The sequence below is a fragment of the Ricinus communis genome, chromosome 10 (assembly GCF_019578655.1).
Source record: "Ricinus communis isolate WT05 ecotype wild-type chromosome 10, ASM1957865v1, whole genome shotgun sequence".
Classification (NCBI taxonomy): Eukaryota; Viridiplantae; Streptophyta; class Magnoliopsida; order Malpighiales; family Euphorbiaceae; genus Ricinus; species Ricinus communis.
Window position 1 is genome coordinate 4,767,232 of NC_063265.1, and position 25,814 is coordinate 4,793,045.

At 28.0% G+C, this 25,814-nt stretch overlaps 1 protein-coding gene and 1 long non-coding RNA gene across 3 annotated transcripts; both read left to right on the forward strand.

The window, feature by feature from the left end:
* Window positions 1–12,114: 12,114 nt before the first annotated feature.
* Window positions 12,115–13,084, forward strand: LOC8261800. Its single transcript, XM_002534231.4, has one exon. It carries the CDS (start codon window positions 12,337–12,339, stop codon window positions 12,655–12,657), a length of 321 nt encoding a protein of 106 aa, XP_002534277.1. The 5' UTR covers window positions 12,115–12,336; the 3' UTR covers window positions 12,658–13,084.
* A 1,291-nt stretch (window positions 13,085–14,375) lies between these two features.
* On the forward strand, window positions 14,376–16,533 carry LOC125368642. 2 transcript variants are annotated; one of them, XR_007214347.1, is made up of 3 exons: window positions 14,376–15,062; window positions 15,471–15,530; window positions 16,262–16,533. It is a non-coding gene; the product is annotated as an uncharacterized LOC125368642 (long non-coding RNA). The 2 variants fall into 2 exon arrangements; XR_007214346.1 differs by having other exon boundaries at window positions 16,265–16,533.
* The last annotated feature ends 9,281 nt before the right edge of the window (window positions 16,534–25,814 follow it).

Genomic DNA, 25,814 nt, shown 5'->3' on the forward strand with positions numbered 1-25,814 from the left:
TTAAGACCACCCTATTTGTTTGCATCCTCAGGGTTCATTCAAGTTGAGAAAGTTTAGACAAACGGAAATTAATTCCGCATTTATTTGTTTACCGTTTGTGGCTGTTTTTCCCATCACCATTAATTTAAAGCAATTAATAGTTGAAATTTAATTAGTAAAAATCTGTGGTTGTGGTTACTAAAATCTAATAGAGTAATAACAAGCCTAGTGGGACAAATATAAATGTGAAAACTAAAACAAAAGGAAAAAAAAAATTAATTATACTTATGAAGCGAAGAATATGACAATTAAACATAATCTCAATTGTAAGTTAGAAAAATAAGGACACTTATCACCATAATAGAAAAGTGAGAACTCAGAGGCCTTCTCCTTGGCTAAGTTTCTTTAACAAGAAATATTAGCAGATCTCAACCAACAAGTTGGGACGTTGAGGGCATAAAATAATGTCTCATTACAGCAAAGAGAACACTTACTACCACATTTATTTGACCACGTGGCTGAAAACTTTAATAAGCTAATTAAATAATATTAGGAATTTTATCTTGTTTGAAGGTATAAGTTGATATCTCCTGTCACAGTTCCAAAAAACAAGTTGACATCTCTTAGAAATATATAAATTTATGGCTGACGTGTAGCTGAATTGCACTGCATATATAATAAAAGAATAAAGATAAAATAAAATAAAGAAAGTCAAGCATGATGTACCACTATTTATCAAGAAATATATGAATATGAAATAAGAGTAAGACATGATGCTGATAGAAATGTATGAACTACTTCTCCGTCTGTTAAAGGGTTTTGTTTTCTTTCTTGTTTTTTTTTTTTTTTTTCCTCATTTTTGTGCCCATCCATTGTGTTAGATGGACCAATGCCATCAAAAATACAGATCACTACAGATTACTATATGCAAGCCATGCATGTTTCAAACAAATAATTGTATAAAGAAAACAATAAGTTATGCCTCAGAACTATCTTTTTTTTTCTTTTTTAATGTAGAGGCAAAGTGGAGGTCTAAGATTCACATCCTAATCAAGGCTGAGGTTAGGATCTAAACTCAAAATGAGACAAAATGACTAACATTCTTATTGGAAAAAAAGAAAAAGAAATAAGAGAGACAATTATAATTGATTTTAACTTATTAATCCAAGTTTCAAGTTTCAAATACTTGACTAAGTCATTTATTTCTCATGTAATCCCTCACATAAATTTACACCTAATACATAACAAATTGTGGGATGATGAGAGAGCTACAAGTAAGAGTTTCTTTTACTATTATATGTAAATAGAGTATACTAACTCCAAACGTATAGTTCAATTCACAAGTAAAATTTTCCTTTTTATTTTATTTATTAACAATATGCATGGTTACATAAGGTGAAAAGGAATGAAACATTTCTTAGTGAAAGGATAAGAACATAATTAAATATGCTTATAAGAGACGGAATGAAATAGAAGAAAGTTCTTTTTTTTTCTTTTACCATTATTACATCTAAGAAATTAAAAACAAATTACGAAAAAAGAAAAGGAAGACATTATTATTTTATTTGGATGGATAAAAAAGTGGATTTGTAAATGTAAAAATTATGTAATTTATCTATATCTATACATATATTAAATTCCTAGACATGAATTATTTGACATGCGTAACGTATAGACTTTTTATTTTGATATGTATATTTATTTTTGAAATATAAAATTTAAATTTATGTATAATTTTATTTTTTTTATTAATTAATAAATTACATCTCTAAATAAATAATCATTCTAAATTGGGCTATTTGTATTAATTTATTTTCTAGTAAGTGCAAGTAGCAATATAAAACACAAATTAACAGTATGAACCAAAAATGAGAAGAGCCGAGGGAATCCTATAGTTTTTGTTAATTCTTTCCCACGCTTTGGTTAATATGAAGATTCATTAAGGAGTTTCACTCTCAATTAAAATTTCTTGTTAAGAAACGACTTAATACCATGTAGGATGTCAGTAACACATACCCCTTCACTTGGAATATTCAACAGCATAAAACAGGAAAGTTCAAAGCTATTTGCCTATAATTATTTTGTGTTCTACTGAATTTATGGTTCATATATATTAAGTCTCGTACATGGATTTAGGATGGTAATAAGGCGAGGCAAGAATGAGGAGCCATCCTCCATTCACATACACCATTTTGAAGGTTTTAGCCAATTCTCATCAGTAAATAATTTAACAAATTACTTGGCCACCCAATCGAAAAATATATGGGACTCACTCATGTCTAGTCAATTTTCTGATAAAGGCAGATTATCCAGAAATACTTCTATCACAGGTTTTTAAACTTTTAGAGATTCAATTAAAAAAAATATATACCAAAATGCTCATATTTTAAAATTCCCAATGCCATTAGTACAACTTTTTTTCATTTATAAAATATATACTAATTGAGTTTTGAACTATAATAATATGTAAAATTTCTTACTAGATTATGATCTAACTGAAAATGTATCAAATATGGTACTTAGGTAATCTTCTAAATGAATCCTTAGACTATGATCTAAATGAATTCCAAGACATTAACATTATGGGTTTCAACCCATATCTGGACATAGTTATGCAAGAAAATATTTTCCAAGATAAATAACTGGGGCATATTCTTGATGGCTATAGTTGGAAGAGTAACAATAGAAGTGCTCAACGCGTAATTTACGGGCGGGGGACCTTTCCATTTTATAGGGTACAGAGCCCTTAATGCAAGGACTGAGGTGGGGTAGTGCAAAAACATGTGGAGTGCAACTTAAGGCATCAGATTTACATTTTGCCTAAACACGTCCCCTTCAAGAGGGCACTTAAAGTGACCTATGTCATCAATATGGACAGACCATGGCCTTCTTTCTTTTTGTTTGTTTTACTCACTTTTTCAAGCCCACTCGCAGTGTTACTTCCACGCGCCGCAGAAGGCCCAGTAGTCTATTGGCCTGGACCTCGTTGATAAATAGGCCTACAAAGTGCGAACTAGGCAGGCCTTGGACCACCACCTAGTAGTAGTCCGTTTCAGGGTTTTTTTCTTTTCTTTTCCTGAAAAAACTGTGTGCTTGGAGCCACATTTCAGGAAAGAAAAACTATGAACGAAGGGACCCATATATTTCCATATATGCGTTGAGCAAGGGTGGCCTAATATATATATATTCTAGCTATTAATGGGGGATAAAGGATTAGGAGAAGCTAACTCATCATGAATCCTGTTTCTTTTCTGTTTCATCTCCATATACAGAACAATGGAGTTTTTCCTTTTAAATCCAAGATTTATATATTTATTGACGGCTATCATGGAAAAAGACAATTAGTAATCATTGTAGAGCTTTGTAAATTATAACGCATAATGCCACAACTCGATCCTATCAGCAAAATAAGATTTTGATTCTTTTCTATTTAGATGGATATAACACATACCATAATTCTATGATTCAAAATAAGAATTGAAATAATGTATTTATATTTTTCATAATTTTTTACAAGTTATTATAGAATATTATTGCAATTAATTTTTTTTTACACACAAATAATCAATCAGTATTGAGTTATAATAACACTTAGGTCTAATTTAGTTAACAAAAACATTTATTTTTGCAAGTGAATGGTCTCGAGTTCGAATTTTCTTTTTCGTATTAAATAAATTTTTACCATAACGAGTGTAAGAAATAATTATCCCTTATTGTATAGTCCATAACTTATTAGCTTTTGAATGAAATAAAAAGTTTTATTGAGCTATAGTATATACCAACAATGTGGAAGAAAGAATAATCTGCATGGCATGTATACGAGCCAACACAATAATTACCTATGGACTATATGATAAGGGATAATCTACATCTTAGCATTCCCCTTTGTTTTTCATTTTTCTCTTCCCACCATTTCTAAGAGACAGCTTTTGCAGCTAACATCTTTAGTCTTTACATAAAGGCTGAATATTCTGTTGAGTTGAGACCCAAGTAGCAAATATCATATCATTTTGGATATCTTACTCTTTCTACCAAAAAGAAAAAGGAAGACATTTTTCCTTCTTATTTGTCTCTGCTTTCAATGTTACTGTTGTTTTTCGAATATTGCTATCCCTAAATGCCTTCCCCATTGAGACGGCAATGAGCACGGGTGCGTACCCTTCCCCCAACATACAATAAAACAAAGTCACCCATCTAAATATACATTAAATTCCAATTTTAAATTTGTTACAACTCCCAACTATTATGTGTAACATAATTCTGATTAATAAAATTATTATGATATGCTAATTTTAATAATTAAAATTTAATTATTAATTAAATTCTGAACTTTACACTTTTTAATAATTTTATTCAATTGTTTTAAAGTTTTAAAATAAATTTCTATATTTTTTAATTTATTTTTAAAAGCACTTATTGAATTTTTAAAACTTTACAATAAAAAGATAACATAGCAAATTAATTAAGTTTACTAACATAAAAATTGCTGAGTTATAAAGAAATTTATTGCATTTAGATGTAAAACATGTGAAATAATGCACATATATATTTCTAATGGTCATATTTAAGTCTATCATAAATTATTTTTGCTATTTTATAATTATTATTTTTTCAATAAATATAATTGACTCTATATTATATTTTTTACTTTAAAATTTCAAAAATTATTGTCACGACCCCACCTGTGGGCCCGTGACCGGCATTAGGGAATGGGTAGGCTTAAGGCTACCGAATCCCGTAGTAAGCCTGACACTCACTAACTCAATCAAATCTCATCTCAAATTAATATTATTAAAGCCACAAATTATCTTAACATTAAATCTTACACAATTGAATCAGTCTGCCAGAAGAATTAGGCGAGACCCGAAACTCAGAAAATTACCACTGATACCTCTATTATTACTATTGCGGAGAATCTAAGATTTTTACAATTTAACATACCAATTCAAACACCACCCAATGATGAAGAAGTCGGGTTACTGAGTAAGAGTCGGAAGACTAATGAATCAAAATAAAATGGAGATCGCTCCTAGAGTGAGCTAAAATCATAGATCTAAAACAGTTTCAAACATCTCAATATCACATTCATTTAATTTTAAAATAATTAATAAATCACGCGAACCATACGTGTCATGTTAAAACATATGTGTCATGCCATGCTTAAAAAAAAATTATTCCATACGCAACGGGACAGAGTACTTCAGTAGATCCCTAATCCCAACTCAACATCTCGATCAATTTTAAAACACACGTCTCGACCAAGCTCAATTCTAATATCTCAACTCTCTCATTCCAACAGGACTGGCGGCCCAGAGAGCAAAGCTCGATCAGGAACCTTACCTTCAGCCTGATCACTTATATCTTAACTCTCTCATTCCAACAGGACTGGTGCCCAGAGAGCAAAGCTCGATCAGGGACCTTACCTCCAGTTCGGTCACTTAACTCTCAGCCTTAGCCTTTCGGCTCTCTTATCCAATAAGACCGGCGACCAGAGAGCAAGCTCGATGAGGGACCTTACCTCTAGTCTGGTCACTTAAATTTCCAAATAAACCGGCGCCTAGAGAGCAAAACTTGATCAGGGACCTTTACTCCGGCAACCACACTCAACTAAGCCTAGAGAGCGATGCTCGACCAGGGCAGGTCATAATCTTTCTTTCTTAAAATTTTTACCTCTTTACCCTTTCCCTATCTCTCTCAGATTTATATTGGAACACTAATTCAACTCCTATCTTCTACTACCGTCCCATCCTGAGTCATCATGCAATATTAAAATTGGTGATAAAGAAAAAATATATTTAAATAGTAATTAAAAGCATCATGCAAATAATAATAATAATTAAATGAAGAATTGAAATTGCAAATGAATAATCACAGTAGCAAATCAAATTTTATGCATGATACGTGCATAAACGATATATGACTTTAACTCACAGGTTTGGCGACCTCCTAACTCTGTTCTAGTACCTCGGTTGGAGCGAATCGAACAAACGGACTATCTAGTCACGGAAACAATTTATCAAAACGCTGAAACAATCGATCATTAATCCTAGGTCTAGACTCCTAGGACTGACTGTTTAAGAATCCCGATTCAGGAGAATGCTACCGAAAATCCGGCAGAACCTCCCCTACAATGACATTTACCCCCCGTAAAAACAGGTCCAAGACCTGCCAGAAAAACACTTCAAAAATCTAACAATCCAAACAACGGGAGTCGGGTCCCCAAACTTCACTATTTCCCGACTCCGCCAAACAACACAAAATACGAGGCAAGCAAACTGACAGACAATTATTTTTGACTCACAAATATTAAATACTCAACACAAAACAATAAGCACAATTTTAAATCAAAGGATTTCCAAGATCAACGGGCCAGAGAAAATACCAATTTTAATACCACTAGTTAATTAAAATACCAATTTTTTCAAAATTCTTTTATAAAAACATCCTTTACAATTTCTTTCAAAATTTTTCAATATATATAATTTTATTTATACATATACATATACATTAGGGAAAAAATTAGAATAACAAAAAATATAATCTACCCTTCAAATAATTTACTTAATTAATTCTTAGAATTTCAAACTAATTAGGTATAGAAAAATAATTCATTTAATTGACTAATATTAAATCATTTCAAATTAAACCAAATAAAAATGAAGTTAAAGTCAACTTAAATAAAAACTCATTATTAAATATATAAAAATTCTGGATATTACAATTATCATCGGAAAATATTTTTAAAAACAAATTAAAAATGAATATTTATTTTAAAACTTTAAAATATTTGAATAAAATTGTTAAAGTGTAAAATTCAAAATTTAATTTATAATTTGGGCAAAAATTCTGTGTCATAGTTATTAAATTGCATCAAATTAAAAGATTGCGACTAAGATAAAAATAAATTTAGATTCTAACACAAATGTCATGAATTTCTGTAACCTAAGCATGATGACCTTTTGGCCTATAAACTTGTGCTGGGGATTTTCCTTAGATTTCATTAATATATAGAGTGAGACATAAGCAAAGGCGGAATTAGGGAGCAAGAAGGGGCCACTACCTCCCACGCTAAAAAGAGAATGCTCCTCCAAACACAAAGCTATTTGTCCTTTGCTTCCTCTGCTCTTTGCATTGCGTCCCTCTTATTTCTTATCCCTTCTCTTTTGCATGCAATATATATTAAAATATCATCAAAAAATAAATTTGAGTGTTTGATAAGTTAAATTAAAAATTAGAATGTGAAATTAACCAAATGGTCAAAGTTCATAAGCATAAATATACATTTAGCTATTAAATAAATATTTCTTACATACTCAAAATGTAATATAATATAACATAGGACAATCATCCTCTCATGCTCCTCATTAAGAAATAATTTATCTAATATAGAAGTAAGAACTTGAATTGAAAATTTTTATTTCTCAAAAGTAAATACTTCTACCACTTGAACTGAATATCAAATATAATTTTTTTATTTTATTAATTATAAATTATATCCGTATCATTAATAACGTATATCAAATGTCATATTAAATATGAAAATCCTAAGTATTTATGAATAATTTAAAATCCTATGGTCTTATGATGGAAAATAACTTTTTTAAAGGTCACTTATGAGATCTAAGAGACCAAAGATTAAGAAAAAGTTAAAAATTAAAAATTAAATAAGTCAAATTATTACATTAATGCTTAAGCTTTTTAAGAATTTATAGCCTAAAACATTAGATAGATATGTTTATGGTCTTATATATCTACTGGACTCGCTTAAGTTCATTCGATAATTTCTAAGTTTAGACATTTTTTTTTTTTTACTTTAGAAATGTATAAGTCTAAAACCGTAAAAATTCAATTATTTTTTAGATGAATTTAAAAATATATATATATTTTTTAAATTCATCTAATAAATCTGACCTGATCCCAAAATTATAAAGTAAAATATTTTAAATTTTTATAATAGGTCAAAATCTTTTTTTTTTAAAAGGCCCATATAACTGTAGCTAAATTTTAAAAAAAAAATTAAATCCGACTAAACTTTGTTCGCATTGGTCCGGCTAGAAATTTAAACACGTCTAGTAGTTTGTTAGAGAATCGAGCTTGTCAGGATCCAAACTTACGAGAACGTTTTGTAAGAGCAAAAGCTCGAGTTTTAATGGGCTCAAGCAGACAATTCTTCACTTAGAATGTCCAAAGGTTACAACCTAATTGATAAGCCCCACATCCTAACTAAGCCTTAGCCTTCTTGTTTGACCAAAAACGAGCCTCCATTCTTATTTTCTCCGCATCGCCTATTTAATCGAGGAAGTCTATAAAAAGAGTCACTGATTTTGTGGTGCCTGTTCAACAGATTCACAAATTTCTAACTTTTTTTTTTGGATCAAAGACAACACTTCATTAATAAAAATCAGAATTCAAAGCATGAACAATGAGGGGAGGGGGATAATCCAGCCACTCCACAAGACCTGTCAAAGAACCTGTCCCTGTAGCTAACAAATGGGCAACAGAATTCGCAGATCTGAACACAAAACGCCATTGCAAATTGCTAAAACACTTACTCAAATGCAAACAGTCTTCTAAGATTAAATGAAAGGCCGAGTCACCAGCTGGTTGCCTAATGCTCTCCACTACTTCTTTAGCATCGACTTCTATAATCACATTATCCAAGCCTTTGTTGGTTCTTTAGCCAGCTTAATGCCTCTGTAACACCAATATCTTCAGCCTCCCTAGGCGTCATTAGACCAACAACTCTCTTCTGAAACGCAGCCTTGAAAAGACCAACGTGATCTCTAACAGCACAACCAACACCAATACAACCCATGTTAGAGAATACAGCAGCAATCGGTATTAGCTTTCAACCAACCTTCTCTCGGTTTTGTCCATGTAAGATCACCATCCTCCACAAATTTTTAACTTAACAAGCCACAAAAACAAACAATTCCATTACAATAGGGTGGAACTCGTTTGGTACAGCTTTTTAGAGCACACTTTATTTTAAAATTTTTTATTTTTTATCTCTTGCAATTTCAAAAATAACAAAGTTGAATTTTCTAACAATTTCCATAAGATAATTTTGAGAAAACAGATTCTAAAATTATTTTAAAAATAAAATAAATTTTTAAAAAAGAATTTGAAAGCGGATTTATACATATAAAAAATAACTGTAATGATTAAAAAATGATATTTTTTTAACTTAAAAAGTTGAAAAAAGCTATTAAAAGAAAGAAACTTTTGAAAAGAAAAAACAAATATTAGGCCATTAAATATGAAAGAATTAAAACTTTTTAAGCTTTTGCATAATGAAGTTAAAAATTGAATCAATTATTAGCTCAGTACCTATTCCTAAAAATAGCTTAGAAGGCAGAGTTCTAAATTTAAATTAAATCTCCTTTATTTCTTTTTTTAAATCTTTTTTAAAAATAATGAGATAAGGATTTAAATTATTTGAACAATTCTTCTAAAGAGAAGTGTGGTTTCAAGCCTGAACTCAACTCTACACAAGTACAACATACTAATTAATCTAATGTGCCTTTGGATGACCTCCATGATATTATTTTGTTAAGACAATAACATGCCAACTGGTTATATTTTGAAAGAAGAGACAAATTAGTAAAAAAAGAATATTGGATAGTAACATTTGCCCTAACTTGATCAAGTGGGTCAACAAGAATGTGTATATACTATGATATCAAATCTGTTTATTCTTATTTCTAGTAGCTATACATGGCAAAAGTCATCACTCAGCTTTATATATAAATATATGTACACACACAATAATTAACTCTATTATTAGTTAATTAAGGATGTAATTGAGCTTGACATCAGTTTAAGAGTTAAAAAAAAGAGAAGAAGTCTTTATCCTAACATCATTGATGTGTTAATTATTGTTATTTTAATACATTTGCTGAATGGTCAGGGCATCATTATTTACTTTTAACACTCAGAACTATCTAGATTAATAGATGACAAAAACCCAATTTAATAATTCTGTTCTTTTTAAGAAATAAATAAATATATATATATATATATATATATATATATATATATATATATATGTAATTTGATAATTGATACTCTGATCACCCACATTGTCAGCAATTTGAATGATATAAAACAAACTTCCTTTTTTGTTTAGAAACATATATAAAACAAAACGAAACATGATGATTAGTAGAAGTTAAATAAAAGGGCCAATTTCCGCAACTCACACATGATACCATATAGTACCCAAAGGTTAGTTTTATCGACAAATATGATTATCTTTTATCCTAAATTAGGATTTTAGCTTTGGATTTTTTAGTTACTTCTAATGAATTATAAATAATTGTCACAGTATGTGTTATTTTATTATTACTTAAAATGCAATGCACGAGAGTAGTAAATCCATTAATTTTCAGATTATTATCTAATATTGTTACTTCATCTAAGTTAAAAAAAATTAAAATTATAAAAAAAAAAAAACAGATAAAAGCAGGAGAATTATAAAGAGGAAAAAACAAATAAAAAAGGTTGAAGTTTCTTTTTAATTTGATGGGTTTTGGATGGGTTCAAAAAGGTAAATAATACCAAATTGGACCCTCAAACACAGAATGACAACAGCCTGCTGCTCTCTTTCCTTTCACCTAACCATCCACAGCACGCAGTTTCTGCTTCGGCCTTAGAGTGATCGATCTCTACTTTGAAGCTAATAAAAAAACTTCTATATTGGGTTCAGAAAATGACAATAAGATCTATTATTAGCCGTTTGATGTGGCTAATGATGCAAACAATGACTTCATCTACTATTCCATCGAAGACAATGGAGTGGGTATTTTGATGAGGCAAGCCAGCATTACTTTGCCACATGTCAACGCCAATTTTTTCTCTTCTTCTTCAAGGAAATTAAGAGAAATTTCCTTTCTTTTTTTCTTTTTTAAAGAGAAAAAACGAAAAATTTATAGCTTGCAATTGTGTAAAAATTAAATAATTCAAGATTTAATTTCTAATTAATGTGACGAGTCTTATCCAATGTATTTGATTATACTTTTTCTTTTCTTTTCCGGTATTATCTTCTTATTTGCAAGATGTGATATATTTAAATTTCCCGTGATTGCCAACATGTTTTAAATTTCTTGGTCTTGGTCTTAATCAAGATAACTGAGTTTCAAGAACTAATGGCTGCCCTCCAACATGGTTTGATATTTGAAACTAGAAAAAATCTAAATTGATCAGTCAATGTAAATTTAGGTAAAGATGAGTAAACTTTTACTTTTTTTGCATAGAAATAGATAGTCAGATATGGATAAAACCCCAGATTTTGACTGGTGAAATGGATGTAGCTACTAGGAATAGTAATTTATCAAAATTAAGCTAATTAATTAGTCTCTAAATGATCTTCAATTAAGATTTAAGTACGAAATTTCATAAGAGGATTTTTCTATTACATAGTCAAGCAATTTTTGTAAAGTTTTCTTAGAAATCCTGAAAATGTTATGGAGGATAAAGCCAATTATTATTATCTTCTGTTGTATATGTTTTATTACATGGTAACAAGCAATTCTTTTTAAAGTTATAGGAATTCTGAAAATATTATGCAAGACAAAATCACAAAAAGATTCTGTTTATCATAAGATTTTCTTGCCATTTGCTTTCAGCACGTTGTATAGAATTGTATATGTTGCTGGTATAATTCTGTACTGAATATTTTTGTGCTAGACAAGGCCAGGCCAGGGTGTTGCCTGTTCACAAGAGCATATCATTAGATTTGCAAAAATACATGTGGCGCCTGCTGAATGCACCAACTACTCTCTCAAATGCCAAATTCCCTACTCTAAAATCACATCTAAACTAACTAATATTAATTAATTTAAAAAGAAGGTGCAGCAATGAAACTAGGAGAATTAGAAATTATTATAAGACTGGTCTAATGTCTTAAAGAAGAAACATCATATATAATCACAAACCGGCCAACAAATTTTTTAAAAAATGCTCATATATATCCAACAAAACTAAGAAAAGAATACTAAAAAAATATACCCAAATAAAAAAAAAAAGGATTCTTTAGTGAGATTTGGTGAGATGTAACAAAGATTATAGATAGGATGTAAGTTTAGATATAGCTTTCATGTATTTATCAGGGTCTTCGTGCGGGTTTCCATTGCAAGTCTCCTTCAGGATTTTCTTGACTTAGCGTGAAGAGCTGGATTCCAATTCATTACTACTCCACGTCACCATACACCCTTCTTCTCTTTTAAACCAATCCTTTCTTCCTCCATCTCCCGAGAAAATATTTCCAGAACTCAAAATTCTCTCTCTCTCTCTTTCTCTCTTTCTTTCTTAACAACCAAGAAACAGGAACAGAAAAAGAAAAGGAAAAAGAAACAGATGGAGGGTCTTATTCCTTTTGTGTATAGAGCTATAATGCAATACAAGAATGGAAACGAAGGGCCTCTAGGTTCATGGCTAAACGAGTCACCTTCTTCTTGTTATATGCGACTTCCAACGGGTGATTCAGGTCGGTTTCAGGCTTCTGATATTCGACTTTTCGGATCCGATTATGGCTTCTCTACCACTTCTACTACTACCAATACTAATACTATAACATCATCATCCAGCATAAAGTCTTCCACCACTACTCAAATTCTTGTATCTACTGGTGCTCAATCTCCACTCTGTAGCTTGACTCCTCGTCGGGTAGCTGCATGAATTGTTCATCATCATGGTGCTGTTGCATGTCTGAAGCAAAAAGCTGAAGGCATGGAGCTAGCCATATGTCCGAAAGTTTCATCGTGGGTTTGATAATTGTAACATAGTACGTTTATTTTTGTGTTTTTTTTTTTCTAAAAAAGAAAATTTGTTTCAGTTTGGATGGTAATTAATAAGCTTGTGGAAAACCAAAGGGGCAGGACACATGCTTTTGTGGTATGTTAATTAGTGTGTGAAAATAGAAGAATCAATGAAGAAGCATGTGAGCAATCCAAAGGGAAACGCATGCTTCTGATCTATTATATGTTGCTATTTCTTTCATTAAAATCCAAAGGTTCTTAGATTTCTGTAAATACTTTAGTTGTAATATTGGAGAAATTAATGGTCCATTGGTGCCAGAAACAAAAATGTTTATTGCTTTTCTGAATGAATCTTTGCTAATTGCTAACCTAAAGGTATTAATATTTAATAGTTTATTGTAACAACTGCTTATCAGTAATTCAACCAATGGGATTAAGATGAGAAAAAGATGTAAACATTTGAATATCCCGTGTCTTTTTCTACATAGTTAGCTGTCATCAGTTTGCATTAATATGACTCCGGACAAGAGTGTCTGAGTAATTCTATTTTTCTCATTAGTTGGTCCTGGAGGCGACTCTGAGCTATAACGCTGCATCCAATTGATATGAGTATAAAAATATTAAGAGTGTTAGAAATTAGGAAATTTTATTTTTTAATATAATGATTAGCTAATTTATTGAATTGAAACGTTTAACCTGTTTATATTGAATTGAAATAAAGTTCTGACCTTTATATCAATCGAGATCAAATAAATGTGGAGTTTGTATTTTCTTACTTATAAATAAAGAAACATAAAACGAAATTACAGCTTATTCGTAAGAAAAAGATTCTTAATTAACTTGATATGTCGTTAAATCAATGGGGTAATTTTATTTTATTTTAATTCATGAAAAATGTAACTTATTATGGACTGCACAATTAAGGATAATTATTGTAATACCCATAATTTTTCTTTAATAATAATAATATTAGTAATAATTAATAAATGAGTTTTTATTTAAATTAATTTTACTTCATTTTTATTTGATTTAATTGGAATGATTTAAATGGAATTTTAATGCTAGACAAAATAAGGGATTTATTTTGTATATCTAATTTGTTGATTTTTTTTAAGAAATTAATTAAGTAAATTCTTTGGAAAATAGATTATATTTTCGGTCATTCAATTTCTTCCCAACATGAATATATAAACTAATTTCTATATTGAAAGTTATAAAAGAATTAGTAAAGGATATTTTATAAAAGAATTATTGGAGAAATGACATTTTAATTAGCTAATGGTGTTAATTTTAATTGGAAAATAGCAAATTGATTAATTAAATTAATTGTGTTAGGATTAAATTTGAAATTTATTTTGGAATAAGGATTAAAAATATAATTTTATTAATATGGAGTTTTAATGAAAATTTGTATATTTAGTATTTTGTAATTAAATATATCGGTAAGGGTTTTTTGGTAATTTTATATTTAAAAAGCAAGGGTAGATATGTAATTATATACTTTTAATAATTATATTTTGGCCCAAATTAAATAGTTAGGGGCTTAATTGAAAAGCTAAAAAAAGTTTAAAGGTTAATTGGAGATTTTATAGGATAAAATTGTTAGTAATTAGAACAGTTGAGGGACTAAATGGTAAAGAAGAAAAGTTCAGGGAGTAAATATCGATATGTAAGAAAAGAAAAGAAAGAAAAGAAAGAGAATGAGAAGTTGACGTCGGGGAAGAAGAAAGAGGGAGAGGGAGGAGCTGCCGTCCGTGGCAGGTGGAGATGGAGGCCGCTCGAGGCACGGTGGCGACGGTTGGTGGAAGAGTCGATACCGGCGAGTCCAGCGGTAGCGACAGCGGCGGTGACAGTGTGAAAAAAAAAAAGAAGAAGGGGAAGAAGAGGCAGCTGTACGGCGCCGTTCATGGCTTGTCCGGAAGCACCAAGGGTGGCGATCGACTTGCTTGAGAGTGGGCTTTCTTTTGGGAGCACCAGCGACGCAAATGGTGGCCGGAGTTGGTAGCATCGGTGGAAAGAGAAAGTAGGTGGCAGCCGGCGCTTTCTGGCTTTTTCGGCGAGTTCCGGTGAGTGATGGACCATAGGAGTTCATATCCGGACTTTTCAAAGCTCAAGCTTTCCAATGGCACTGGTTTCGTGGCGATCGAACTCCGTTTGAAAAATCGACGGCCGAGATCATCCGTAAATCTCTCCGGATGATCGGGGATCGGAAGATCGGAAGCTGGGGTCGACATCAGCGCGTCGTTTTGAGTCTGTTGGTGCGTTTGGATCGCCGATCGGACTCCACCGGCTGGAGACAAGTCGATCGAGCGATCAAGCATCTCGGTAATTTCTTTAGCCCGTTGATTTTAGAATTCATTGGTAAAATTTATGTGTTTATTTTTGGTGTTGATTATTAGAAAAATTATGTGAAGTTTATTAGTTAAAATAAATAGTTTGTCGGACTGTCTGCCATTAGTCATGATTTGTGATGTGTGGCGGAGTCGAGAAAAATAATGGAGTCTTGGAGACCCAACTCCCATTAAAATAAAGTGTTGAAATATTTGAAGTGTTTTCTGGCAGGTCCTGGACCCGTTTTACGGGAGGTAAACGTCCGTGTTTAGGGGAAGTTTTGCCGAATTTTCGGTAGAATTACCCGAGTCAAATTTTTAGACAGTCAGTCCTTGGAGTCTAGACCTAGGGTTAATTGTTAAATGTTTCAATGTTATTGATTAAATTATTTTCCGTGATTAGATAATCCGTTAGTTCGGCTCGCTCCCCCCGGGGCATCAGAGCTAGGAGGTCGTCAGAATTGTGAGTTAAAGTCATATATCTGTTCACCTATCATGCTAAGATTTTTACATGATAGTTCTGATTAAATAATTTAATATTTTAATTATTTATTTAATTATTATTCATAAATGTTTCATTTACTGCATTATGGTTTGTGTTTTCGTGTTGACTCGGAATGGAACGACTGTAGAACATGCTATTTGATGAGTTGTACCTGTATGAATCAAAGACAGAAAATAAATAGGTAAGAGTTTGTAAATTTTTAAAAGGTAAATTTAGGACTTGCCTTGATCAAGTATTGCTCTCAGGGCTGAGTAGAGTGAGTTTGCGAGAGTAAAGGTCCCTGGTCGAGCATTGCTCTCTGGGCGCCGGTTTATTTGGAAACTTAAGTGACCAGACTTGAGTTAAGGACCCTGATCGAGCTTCGCTCTCTGAGCGCCGGTCTTATTGGAGTAAGAGAGCCGAAAGGCTAAGACCGATAGTGATAATTAAGTGACCGGACTGGAGTTAAGGACCCTGGTCGAGCTTCGCTCTCTAGGCGCCAGTTCTGTTAGAATGAGAGAGTCGAGATGTTAGTGTTGGAATTAGGATTCTGCTGAGGTACTCCGTCCCGTGATAAATAAAAATTTATTTTATTTTATTTTGCAGAAGCATAGCATGACATGCATATTATATTTTAATTAAAAAAATATTTTATTGAAGTTTTATATTTTATTTTGGGATATATGATTTTAACTCATTCTCGAGACTAGCAGTCTCATTTTCACTGTTTTTCAGGTGATTGTTAGTCTTCCCGCAATTCTTATCTAGCAACGCGACTCCTTCATCATCGGGTTGATGTAATTGATTTTGGTATGCTTCATTTGTAAAATTTTAGATTTTTCGCAGTAGAAATTTTAGACTTATCAATTGTAATTTTTATGTAAATTTACGGCTAGCCTAATTTATGCTGGCAGACCAAATTAAGTATGTAGGATTTGATGGTTAAGGTTAATTGTGAATATGTGCCTTGGATTGAGTCCGAATTTCCATTTGTTTGAGTTAGTAAATGGTCAGGCTTACTACGGGATTCGGTGGCCTGACACTTACCCATTCCCTAGTGCCGGTCACGTGCTCACAGGTCGGGTCATATGACAGTTATCCATTCATACTTATTATAAAAAAATAAAAATAATTTTAAAAAATTAAATTTTATTTAATGTAAAAAAATGATTCAAACTCGGGACTCAAACTCAAGACATTTCATTTCAAAATTAAATATTATTTCTTTTAATTAAATATTATTTCTTTTAATTAAAATTATTTACTTCATCTATTCCATACTAACTTTTATTTTTTAATAGTTTATTTTGATTAATAAATTATTTAATAGATTTAATTATAAAAAATTAACTAAATTAAATTAAATTATTTTTCTATAGATATTGTAATATTCATTATATTTATTCCAACATAATAATGAAATAGAGAAAAAAATAGATATTGTATAAATAATTTAAATTTTTTTATTTAAAAAAATAGTTAATGTAAAATAAGATTGTAGTTGATTGTGGGCCATATATGCGCCTAGCTTTACCAAAAACCAAACTCTAATGATTACTTTCTAATTAAAATGTTTTTCTATACGTGATTAAGATAATTATTAAATAAGTAATTTAATTTTTCTTTTAATTTTATATTTATATAATTAAATAAATAATTATAAATTGAAAAGGAGTAGTAAAAATAAAAATATTTTTGTTGGACAAACATAATTCTTTATTAATAAATGGAAAGAAAATTAAAAAGTGGTACTTAAATCTATATTATGGTAAAAGAGTCTTTGCCCACAATTTTAGTAACTATTTATTATACTAATTTCTTTTATTAAATATACATTGAAAAAAATAGGTATCTTAAAATAAACTAGTAAGAACATGAAGTTTATTAATTATTAATTTCATCTATATATATTAATTTTTGAAACTTAAATTTTTTTAATATATGTGATTAGTTTGATATATAAATTTTTTGTTTTGATATGTGTATTTATTTTTGATACATGAATTCAAACTTATGTGTAATTTTATAATTTTTATTAATTTATTAATTAATAAGTTAAATTTCTAATTAAACACTGACTCTAATCATAATAAATAGCATATTAATTATATTTCAATATTATATTTACTAATAATATAAGATTTTTAGTTTGACATATGTATTTATCTTTAACATATAGATTCAAGCTTAAATATAATTTTTTTATTTTTTATTAAATTATTAATTAATAAATTATATTTCTAATTAAACACTAACTATAATCTTAAGAAATAGCATGTTAATTATATTTTAATATTATATTAATTTATAAATAGTTTTCTAATCATATAAGATATTAATTCTATTCGAAAAAAAACATATTAATTATATTTAAAATTATATTAACTAATAAATTATTTTTATAATTAAATAATAATATGAATTCTAAAAAATAATATTTTAAATTATAAGTTTATCCACTCACCTAGTATGCAGGACTCGACCAACTATACCTTCACTAAAATTCTATGCTAATCTTCTCTGGTATGCTATTCGAGCATACAATCCTAGAATTCCACGCACAAACATACTTTAGAATTAACCTTAAATCTTGTTTCTAATGATCCTCAACAGACGTCTGTTATTCTATATTTAAAATTTAATTATAATTCTGATCTTATTAATTATTTATTTATTTCGATTAACTGATTCCATCAAAAATTCGGTAGCACTTCTCTTATAATTCAGACTAATTTCCCTATAAAAACGGGTCCAAAACCTGCAAGAAAATTCACACCACGCAATCCATAAAAATTTCCATCCAAGATCTCAAAAATTTATTTTATTAAATTTAATCTTCTTATGATCAAAACAATTTTGTCATTCACAACTGCCGATTATTATTTTTATCTTGTCTAATTATTTTTCTAGCACCTGAATTTTCATTAAAATTATTTCTCTCTATACCAATCACTAACTATATTAACAATGATTATTATTCCTATAAATTTATTTTTTAAAAAATTAATACTTAATTACTGACTATTATAATTAATCTCGAGTCTTTAAAATTAATAACTAATCTGCCTCATGAATTAAGCATCATACCCAAACTAATTATTTTATGCTAACAATATTATTAATCACACATCTAATATTAATTTTACTTACTTTCTCTATATCATTTATATATAAACTTTTAAATTATTTATTCTAACAAATATAAGATTCTTCCATCATTATATCAATTATTCAAAAATAATACAATCAAATTTAATTATAAATTAATCACTTAGTTGGAATCTCAATTAGATATAATCAATTAATTGCTGCAACTTCTATCTATAATTTTATGTTCTATTAGATCATATCTAAAGTAATTTTCTCAATGAATAATAATGCTCCTAAATCATCCACTATAAATTTCTATCATTTCATTTACCTCCTAATTCTACATATATTTATATTAATAATAAAATAAATAAAATAATAATTCTTAATATAACACTAGCCAACTTCTTTTTTCATATATCAAAATTACTAATTAACAAATATTAAATTTAATTTACTAAAACTTTAGATTAACAAAGAAATGATGAACAATCAATTATTTACATAGACACATATTAAATCGGTTCACTCGCCTCCGACTGCCGGAGTCCTATTGATGATCCAAGTGCGCCTATAGACTCGAAATAACGCGTAGATGATGATTCTAGCTTTTAATTTTTCAATTTAGACCTTGATCATCTTGAATCATCCAGCGATTTTCAACCGTCGACTTTTTCACGGAGTCCGGTCACCACGAAATATATGCCACCAGAAAGCTTATGACAAGAAGAGTTTGAATGTGTCCTCTAATCATCGGAATTTAACGGTATTGGTCGAAAAAGTGAAAAATTTGAACTGCCCCTACACTCTTTACCTCGTCGGATTTTACAATTCCAGCAGCTGCAATGGGTAACAATGGATGGAAAAAGAAGCCCAGAAGCTGTTGATCACTTTGAGCCTAAGAATGCCACAAATGGTCTCCGGAAACTCCATGAACATCATCATGAAGTTCTGAATTTTCTTGCCGAATTCCACCATTTGCGTCTGTTGATCATTGCGGCCGATGCTGCTGCCACATTTGTCTGCCTCTCCTCTTCCACCAGCCGTCGCCACCACACCTCAGACAGCCTCCTCCCAATTTCTGCCATTAATGGCAGCTTCCCTCTCCTCCTTATTCTCCGTCCTTCCTCTCTTTCTTTTTCTTTTCTTTTCTTTCTTTTCCGTCCATACCCATATTTAGTCCCTTTTGGCCTTGGTAGAATTCTATTTAGTCCTTAAGCTTATAAGAGTTGCTTCAATGAAGTCCTTAATTACTTCTTTTGGGCCTAATTGGGATTATTAAAGTTATATAATTACTTATTTGCCCTTGTTTCAATTATATTTTTACCATAATGCCCCTACGAACATAGTTTACAAAAATACCAACTATGAAAATTCCCACTTAAACCTCATATTAGTTCAATTATACTTTTAGTCCAGTTCTCAATAATAATTATCAAATTAATCTTAATACTTAATTAACTTATTTAATCAATTTATTAACTATTTTTCAATTAAATCCAATACCATTTTGCTAATTAAAACTTTTACCATTCTTTAAATAAATTCTTCAAGAAGAAAGAAAATAAATATATTTTTATAGCCTCAAGATTTAATGTTTAATTCATATATTCATATTAAGAAAAATTTGAGCGTGACATTTACAAAAAAAAAAAGTAATTTACCCTTCATATAACTCACTTAATTTATTATTTAAAAATAAAACTAATTAGATATAATTTAATAGACTCCTTTATTTTTATCTAATATCAAAAATTCTCTCTAAATTTAAGACTCAATAATGATCTTTTATATTTCATCCAGAGTTTTCAAAACACAATTTGTTATTTTAATCTCACATATAATTTATTTTTTTATTTTTTTAAACTTCTAATTTGAAATCATCATAATCACACTCCTCTTTATTATTACAATAATAATAATAATAATAATTATTATTATTATTATTATTATTATTATGATTTCTTAGGAACGGGATTTATAGAATCCGTTTAAATTAAATAATTATTAAATATATTTATGAATATTTAAATGGATAGAGGGTATCCTACCTATTTCTATAAACATTTGGATAATTAAATGGGTATCCATTTACCGAATCCATTTAGAATAGTTAAATTCTAAAATATATTAATAAAAATTAATATAAAAAATAAAAAACATAAACTAATCAAATCTAAATATTCAACATTAAATATTCAATATATTAACACAATTCAAATATAATAAATTTTAATATAATCGGATAATGGATACGTGCCAGTTCAAATCTGAACCCGATACGAGTAGTACAACTAAATTTAAAGTCTTTCCCAAACTTGTTTATTATTATCTGAATTCATTCTATTATGGTTTGGTCGGGTTGGATACCCGAAAATACCTGTCCAATTGCCATCCCTACTCTCATGGATTCATTTTTCATAAAGTAATTAGAAAAAGTATGAGATTTATAGTGACTCATCTAAAAACTTCTTCTATCATACTAACACCAATAATTAACATATATTAACTATACTCGAAAAATATCAGAATAAAAATATAAAAAGTATTTGTTCATATTTTATGAAAAGAATAGATAAATTATAAATTATATCAAGCAATCAACTATTATAAATTTTTTTATCTTAGTACCTAGTTATGCTTTATAAAAAATTAATTAATAGTTATATTAAAAATAACATTTATACTTTTCTAAACAATATTAATATTTAAATTGAAAATTTTTAATCAACATTTTTATCCATTTCAATTATTGTTTTTTGTACATTTTTTTAATTAAATACTTAATCTCTTTATTGCAATTAAATTACATATTCAATTACAATAAATTTTATTTTTATTTTTTCTTATTGTAATTAGATTTTATTTGCTTATTTTAATTAAATTAAATATTAAATAATTAAATATTTAAATTTGTATATCAATTTATTAGAATTAAAAGTTACAATAAAATTGTAAAAAATCAAAGTGATTACATCTCTTCTTTTAGGTAAAGTTGTAAAAACGTTAAAGTGATTACTTTTTCTTTTTTATTTGAATAAGGTGAAAATTCTTAAAATAGGATCCGCCAATTCATCATGTCAGTAAAATTATGCTTTTAATTATACTTTTAATTAGTTAACTATACTTTTAATTATAACAATTAAAGAATTAGTGACTGACATTGCTAAAATTAGAATGCCATTCTAAATTTATAAAACGGACTAAAAATATGATTTTTCCAGTTAACTATTTAAAAAATTTGTGATAAATAAAAAAAATACTACATCAGTTATAATAATATATATATGGTAACTTGGTAAATGGGTTTTAAACATGTTGAGTAATATCAACGGTTAAAAATGTCATCATGTAAATTCAGCGAATTTGAGATATCGCGTAATTATCTTTCGTATCGCAAGGGATTAGCAGAGGGGGGCTTACCATTAGTACTGAATGCATATAACTAGATTCTTTAGAATTAATTAACAAAATATTATGAGATTAATGGAAATATACTACTTAAATTCATAGTTCTTATAAATATTATTATTCATCACGCGCATTATATGCATAAATATAAAAATTATAATATAAGTTATTTAATAATAATTTAGTATATAATATAAGATTAAATAGTAAATAATTATATTGATAAAGTATTATAATAATCAGAACACATAAATTAATATATAAACAAAATTAAATTAAAAATATCATACATTCTTTCTATTATTTTTTATCTTTAATCTTTGTAAAAATTTATATTAAATCATCTGAAATCTATCATATATATATATATATATATATATATATATATATATATATATATATAGTGTGATATATAGTAATTATAGAATCATGAATATGTGAAATTATTATACAATTAGGATTGAATTAAATTAATTCTATTAGAATTAGGATAAGAAATTATATTAACTATATACAGAATACATAATTATGATAAGATTAGTAAATGTATTTTAGTCAGTTCAAAAAGTCTCCCATTCGTGCTTTTATATATATATATATATATATATATAGATAGATATAGATATTATAACATCTTTAGATTATGGTTCATTATCCCAAAACAACACTTCCATTAAAAATTAAGAGAAAATTTTGTTATTTTCATGAGAATATTTGATTAGTATTTAGAAACCGACAAAATATTACAAACTCAGTTTTAATGTATGATGTTATTTCCTTTTTTACTTATATATTTATACACTAATCGGTTCTTATATTTTTAAGTTAAGACTAAAATATCATATTTATTTTTTCTAATAAATTCTATAAAATATTATTTGAAATTCTTTGATTTCATATTTTTGTTTAGGGGCATATCTATTCTTCGATGCAAACATCAGGAGGGAAAATGAGCTTTTTCCCCTTATTACTATTAAAATCAAAAAATTAAATTCAAATCAAAATTGCTTTTGGCTATTCTAGATACAAAGTTACTAATTAAACTTTTATATATAGATTTAGCCAATATATTATTCTTGATAGATAGAATTATTAAACTATTTAATCTATAATATTTTTAATTTTAAAAAAATTGCAGATGCAAGTATAATAAATATGGTAAATAGTATTCTATATGCAATAGAACAATTTTTATTCTTATAACCTTTAAAAAAAATAGATCTAATAATAAATTAAAGTATTCAATATCAAAATGCACATCATGCTTTATAAAACTTTAAAATTTGAGACATTTTATCCCAAACTATAACTATTAAGAGATTTTTATTTTTCATGACTAAATAAAAAAAAATATCATCATATTTTGAGAATAGTTCTCATGAATTACTGTTGTTTAGGAAAAAAATAAAGAGATTTTATTTATTTTCTGAAAATTTAACTTAATTAGTAATAAATTAGATAGTTGTTAGAGAAAAAATATTATAGAATGATGCTATTATTTGGGAAAGAATATAACATATGATAATAGACTTAATCTTTTATTTTTATTTTTATTTTTATTTGTATATACTTATTTTTAGATGTTTCTGTTCTGTAGGTCTTTTATTAAGTTATGTTATTTAAAAGTTAAGTTTTTTAATCTTAATTTTAGTAAAAATATTTCTATAATATTTGAGAAATTTATAATTAGACATCCTTTATAAATAGGAGGCCTATAGGCGATTGCCTTAGCTGCGTACCCCAGTGAGCCTGTCCTGAGTTAGTATGAATGTATATAATTAGATTCTTTAGAATTAATTACTAAAATATTATGAGATTAATGGAAATATATTGTACTTGTCTTTATAGTCTTAAAAAATATATTATTACATCTTTAGATTTAGATTCATTACCTAAAAAAGACACTTCCATTAAAAATTAAGAGAAAATTTCATTATTTTCATGAGAATATTTAATTAGTATTTAAAAACCAACAAAACATTACAAACTTACATGTTATTTCTCCTTTTATTTATATATTTATATACTAGTCGGCTTTTATATTTTTAAATTAAGACTAAAATATTTTTTTTAATGAATAAAATAATCAAATATTATAAAATATTATTTCAAATTCTTTGATTTCATGTTAATTGAATTTGTAAAGTATTTATTATATCATGTATCTATAACTTGGTCCTTGAATAGAGATGAGGTGGAAATTAAATGGTTAGAATGCAATCCAAGAAACTTTTGTCGTTGTTGTTATTATTATTGTTTCCGTAAGGACAATAATCTCAAAAAATTATCGGACAAATTGTCAGTTTGCCCCCTGAATTCATGTGTAACAGTTAAATATATTCAATTTAAACTCTTTCGGTAAATAGTCTCTTTCAAATATATTCAATGTAAACTTTCAGCAAATAGCTCTCTGAACTTATATTCAATAGTCAAGTATATCAAATTTAAATTTTTTAAAAAGTGAAATAACATTAAATTTTTAGATTTTAATTGAATTATAAAATTAAAAATAATATTTATTTCATTAATAATCCTTCAAATTTTAGATTTTTCTAAACATACTTTTATATAACGCGTCACTAGATATTGTATTAGTAAATTAATGAAATAAATATTTTTTAATTTTTATAATTCAATTAAAACCTAAAAATATAATGTTATTTCACTTTAAAAAGTTTAAATTGGGTGTATTTAATCTTTGGACACAAGTTCATAGAACTATTTGCTGAGAATTTTAAATTGAGTATATTTGACCTTGAACATAAATTCAAAGGTCAAATTGACCCTTTATCCAAAAAAATTTTCACAAAATATTCCTAGAATAAACTTAATTTATTATGTCATTTAATTAAAATTAATTGCATATAACAATACAAAATTATTTATTTGATGTAATATTTATATTAATGGAATTATTTATTGTCACTAATTATTTATGATAAAATATCAATCAATACGAATATTAATTAAATAAATAATGTTGTATATCAATGTATAATTAATTTGGCCAACAGATTTTCTCTATCTTTCATGCCTTTTCAGTTATAAATCCAATATTATTTTTAATCACAATCAAGGTTGTAATTGATATTGTATACAAGCGTTTTTCTTGTTTGTCACATGTATACAAGAGAAGTTGTTGTTATTAGTCATTAGTCATTTTTGTTATTCTCACAAGGGATAACGATTAAAAGAAAAATGTCTCTTTAACTTGTAAAATTAATTTGTTCTTTTGTTAATTGTTCAGAGTCCTAACCCTAATTAAATTATAGTCGTTAATCATAATCCTGAATGCCCTCATTTAATTTAATCGTCATTAACTTTCTATAAAAATAATATTAAATTGGTGAGATAAGTTTGGAAATTGATGTAAAGTCTACACATTTTTGTTATGAGTTAGTAGATAAGAAAAGAAGACGTCGGTTTTGTGGATTTGACATAATATTTTCTTTATTAGTCATCATTTTCTATTGTCTTAATTTTAATGGCTAATAGCATTTCTAATGCACCGTCATATAAAAGTATCTACATTAATACTTTCTATATCTCTATTAAATTACAAAAAATTGCTCTCTAACTTAATTTATCTTAAAATAATAAACACTCTATTTTACTATATAAGTAATCTTTTATTAATAAAATAAAAAGAAAAAGAAATGAATACAGAGAAAATGTGCCTCTTAAAAAAAAAGTAACAAAAGTATATTTAAGAACTATTTGCTCCCTTTTAAATTTTAGGAAAGAGAATATAGCTTCAAACTC